At 47.2% G+C, this 4,638-nt stretch overlaps 1 protein-coding gene across 1 annotated transcript in view; it reads right to left on the bottom strand.

Moving 5' to 3' along the window:
- The window catches only part of ATP10B (ATPase phospholipid transporting 10B (putative)), a 90,465-nt gene that overhangs the window by 37,741 nt on the left and 48,086 nt on the right, over window positions 1-4,638 (bottom strand). The window contains exon 11 of the mRNA XM_011356781.1: window positions 1,057-1,248. Within this exon, the coding sequence (XP_011355083.1) occupies window positions 1,057-1,248 (192 nt within the window). The remainder of the gene's footprint in view (window positions 1-1,056; window positions 1,249-4,638) is intronic.

The following is a 4,638-nucleotide window of genomic DNA, read 5'->3' as shown; positions in this document are numbered from 1 at the left end:
ATCCCAATTTATGGATGAGAAACTGAGGCACGAAGAGGTTAAATAAATTGGCCATGATCACCCAGTGTGCGGGTAGGAGAACCGGGACTCCAATCTGGTTCTGTCTGACGCCAGAGGTTGGGCTCTTCAGCTACCCACCAGCTAAAGCTTCCCCATGAATATAAAAATCGAGAGGTGGATGCTGCCCTTCCAGAAGGGTACTTCTTCCCCTCTTGAAAATAGAGTTAATTTCTCCGATAACGCCACCTGCCTCTCAAAGCTCCCCGAAGACTTCTGATATTCTGGGGACCTTTCCAGAACTGAAGTGACTTTTCAAGGTGGTCTGGGTCTGGGTGTAATAAGAGGAAGCTATGGGTTTGTGCCTGAGAGAACCTTCTTTTTCTTGACTTCCTAGACATGAGATGTAACACCCAATTATTCACATCAGTCACAAAGTAGCTTGGGTGAGAGTTTGTGGATAATCGAAGACAAAGCTATCTTCAGTACTAAAAAACAATTCACAGCATACCCTTCTATAAATGGCCATCTAGCTGCATTCTCTCTCAATTGGCAAAACATCGCACGTGGTGTTAATTATTTAACTCCCGTGTAAAAGCTGAGACCAGTAGGACATAATGGCATGGAGTCACACGAGATGGTTCTGCCAAGTATTAACCATGTATCTTTTACTAAGTTACTCAAGTTCTCTGAGCCACTGTTTCTTCACTTGTGAAATCGAAAGCCATACCTCATAGGGCTGCTGGGTTGTGAGGATTAGACGATAATACAGCTGAAGGCTGCCAGGTAACAATTGCTCGGTAAATATTAGCTCTTAATATCTACCCTGCAGACAGACCGACACAAAATCTGAAAGGTACACAGACGTCTCATACATAACGTTTCCAGTTACATTTTAAAATGAGGAAACGGAGGCCCAGAAAGGGTAAGAGATCTACTCAAAGTCTCAGTGATGAAATGATGACACTGTGGCCAGGGCTCAAGGGTCTTATCTCCTGGTTCAGGGCTTCATCCCTCGCCCCTGCTCCTCCCTCCACCCCCACCGTCATCAGTCCTCACCCTCTGCCTGGGCTCGGAGGTCGTGGAGACCATGACGGAGTTGCAGATGGTCAGGGCGAGGAAGAAGTCAGCGACGTAGGAGCTGGTGGAGAGGGAAGGCTTGGCGGGTCTGGAGTCTGGCAAAGTCTCCAGCCACAGGGCAGCATCTCGCACCTTGGTCAGTAGGTTTTTATCTGGAGTCACATCTTTTTCCTGGGAAAGAAAGGCTTGGGTGAGGGTCTTTCCTGAAGGGAGGGGAGGAAGGCCCCCTCCAGCAGGTTCTTTGTATGTCTGGGGCAGGGATGATGCAGTCTTCCCGGCATCTTGAATCTAGTATGTCTCCCCCTCCCACAAGCCTGCTCATTACAGATTCTTATTTGATTCCTCCCTTCCCTCACCCCACATATCCATCATGTACAGGCTCTGGCGGTTCTTCCCTCACAGTGTCTCCCCACCATTTGTCTTTCATTCCTGATGCCTCCAAGCAGGCTCAAATCCTCTAGCCCTCCATCCTGGATTTCTGCATCACCTCTAAGCTGATGGTGCTGCTTCACATCTTTTCCTTCTAACCCTCCACATGTATCACCCATGCATATTCCTAAGACACCGGTTTCCTTGGGGCATGTTGGAGCTCAGTGCACCTTCAGGAGCTCTCTCACTGGGGGCCTGATCCAGTCACTCAGCCTCTAAATTCTCCCTCAGCCTGAGCTTCCACTCACTACTCCCGCCACTTCTCAAAGCGGACGCTCGGCGCGGCCCACGGTCTGCATGCTGCCTCCTGGATGAATATTCCCCTCCTATGCCCCTGATCTCACCCTGTTTGAAACTTCCTGTCCTGTCTACCAAACTCCTGCCTCGACTTTAATAACCATGACAGGTACCATGGGTTTGTGAGATCTTATCCGGCCCACAGCGAGTTTTCTGTCCTCTGAGCTGCAGTAGCAGGTCCCTGAACTCGGAGTGGGCACAGGAGTCAGGCAGTGCGGTGACTGAGAAAGTGGGCCAAGGTCCAGACGATGACACGGGATGGTGAGGCCGGCCAAGTCCCACCCCACCTAACAAATGGCAGCTGCTCTGCTGGTGAAGTGCTCTGGTGCTGGTCATGTCTGCCACGTCTCTTGATTTTTCAAGATAAAGCAGAGATGATGTGAGAACTTTTTTTTTTAGGGGGGGTGGGGGCTCGATCTGACTCATGGGTTCCCAATTTTTGCCATCTTTGTGTAACTTGTATCATTCTTTGGAATTTACTACGTATTAAATTCAGATTGATCATGTCCTCTCTAGAATGAGGGTAGAGCCTCAAAGACAGAGGCTGCATTTTCTATAAAGTTGTGTCTTCTATAGCTCTGACTACTGCTTTGTTTAAAGTAGAAGTTCAACAAACACTGGCCCCTGATAGTTATCTGCGACAAAAGCCATTCAGGAAAGAAGTTTCCACTTAATAAGACCATTGCTATCAGTGTTCAGAGTTCAGTTTAACATTTAGAAGAGAGTGGATGGGAGGGGGGTTGGGGAGGCTGGTGAAAAAGGGGATGAGATTAAGAGGTACAAATTGGTAGTTATGAGATAGTCGTGGAGCTGTAAAGTATAGCATAAAGTATAGTCAATAATACTGTGATAACTATGTATGGTGTCAGATGCATACTAGATTTATTGGGGCGATCACTCCATGAGTTATATAGATGTCTAATCACTATGTTGTACACCTGAAACTAATATTGTATGTCAACTATAACTGAAAAAAAATATATATATTTATTTTTAAAAAAATAGAAGAGAGTCAATGGCTGGAAAGACAGACTGAGGGAATCTTGATTGATTCACACAGGGTGAAGACTGAGGGCCGATGAACTAGCAGGCTTTACAAATAAAAACCCAAGTTGACATTTAAAACTAAAATCCCATGGAGGAAAAAGTCTTCAGTCTGTGTCTCCTCGGACCACCGAATGCAGGAAGTCAGGTTCTATCCTTCTTAGGGTGAGGCACAGGAGGAAACCCAGGTACCTGGTTGAGAGGTGAGAGCTGGGTTTTCCAGCAAGGCAGGGACACTGGAGGAAACAGACCAAATGTGGTGGAGCACAGACTCGTCACAGTTCCAACCTGCACTGGGCTGCTCTCCAAGAGTCAGCTCTCACACCTGCATCTTGTTCATACTATTTTAAGACAGCATCCAGGAAAAGTGTATTTATTACAAAGAAGATGCTAGATGTTAGTTAAAGCGCATCGTCTGCACTGCCTTTCATTGCCCAGTAAGTACTGGTGAACCACCCACTCCGTGTGGAGTCACTATTTGCAGAAAGCCTGGGAAGGGAGCAAACACCATTCAGTCTCTCTGCCTCTGAGCCCAGTCTTTGTGGCAGGAGCTCTCGTTGATGAAACTTCCTGCCTTCCCTAACAGTGTCATTTATGTGACCTCACTGGGTTCTCAAGAGCCCCAAGTTGACATGAGACTAGTCCCAACTTAACTGAAACTCAGAGAAATGGGATAACTTGACCATTGTCACCCAGTGAGTTAACATAGAGCTAGAATCAATGTCAGACCTTTTGATTGAGTGTAGAGTTTTTCCTTTCTGTGGTCATGGTAAAGTAGCTGTGTTCCCCCATTAATGCTCCTGCAAACTCCTCTAACCAGATTCGAAGCTCCACCCAGGGCTGGTCATCAGTTTACCAACACTACTCAGGGAACCCCGAGACCATTTCTCATCCTGGTAATGACAGTTCCCATTCACGGAGTGCTTGTGTTCTGGGTTCATCCACTGTCTCGCTGCGTCTGACAGCAACATTATCTGAGTACTATCATCCTCCCAGTTAGCTCTGTATTTCAGATGAAGAAACTGTTCCCCAAGGAGATTAAGTGTCTTGCTTGAGGTCACACAGTAAGTGGGAGAGAGCCCCTCAGTTAATTCAAGATAGTCTGACTCTAGAATTCATGCTCTCAACCTCCGTGCCAGGGAAGATGCCTATGAGAAGGAAGTGGCTTCTGATCCTTGCTGACAGCCAGGGTCATCAGTGTCTGGCATCCCAAACCCAATGGACAGACTTGCTTATCTAATCCTCAGGGCTCAGCAGATCATCCATGAGATTATAAAGGGGATTATGGGACTCTTACTTTTTCAGGAAATAGATTTTGTTTCGGGGGTTGGGGTAGGGGGAAGGAGGGGTACATGAATGGGATGCTTTTAACCCTTACCACAGATACCCAGAATTGAGAACAAGCTTGGAGGTCATCAAAGCCAATGCCCCGCTTCCTCTTTTCCTGATGATAAAACAGTGCCAGAGAGGAAGGCGGCGAACTGCTCAGGACTACGCTGAGCCAGGTCTGAACAGGACAGTGTTCGCACCACCTGACGCGCAGCCTCCAACAACACGCTGCTTTGCTCCAAGCTACATATCGTGCATTTCCAAGTGTTGACACAGGTAAAAACGATTTAACGGATATTTATTGCATGTCCGTTTATCCTCTAGTCTATAAGTGTCATGAGGGCAGAGACTGTAACGTGTCCCCAGTGCCTGGCAGACTGTAGGCACTCAAACCTTTGTCGACTAACTCCTATCTAGGACACCCATGCTACCTCAGCACTGATTAATTCATGGGGTCTCTTT

This window comes from Pteropus vampyrus, unplaced genomic scaffold (genome assembly GCF_000151845.1).
Source record: "Pteropus vampyrus isolate Shadow unplaced genomic scaffold, Pvam_2.0 Scaffold30, whole genome shotgun sequence".
NCBI lineage: Eukaryota > Metazoa > Chordata > Mammalia > Chiroptera > Pteropodidae > Pteropus > Pteropus vampyrus.
This window is presented reverse-complemented; position numbering and strand designations above follow the sequence as displayed.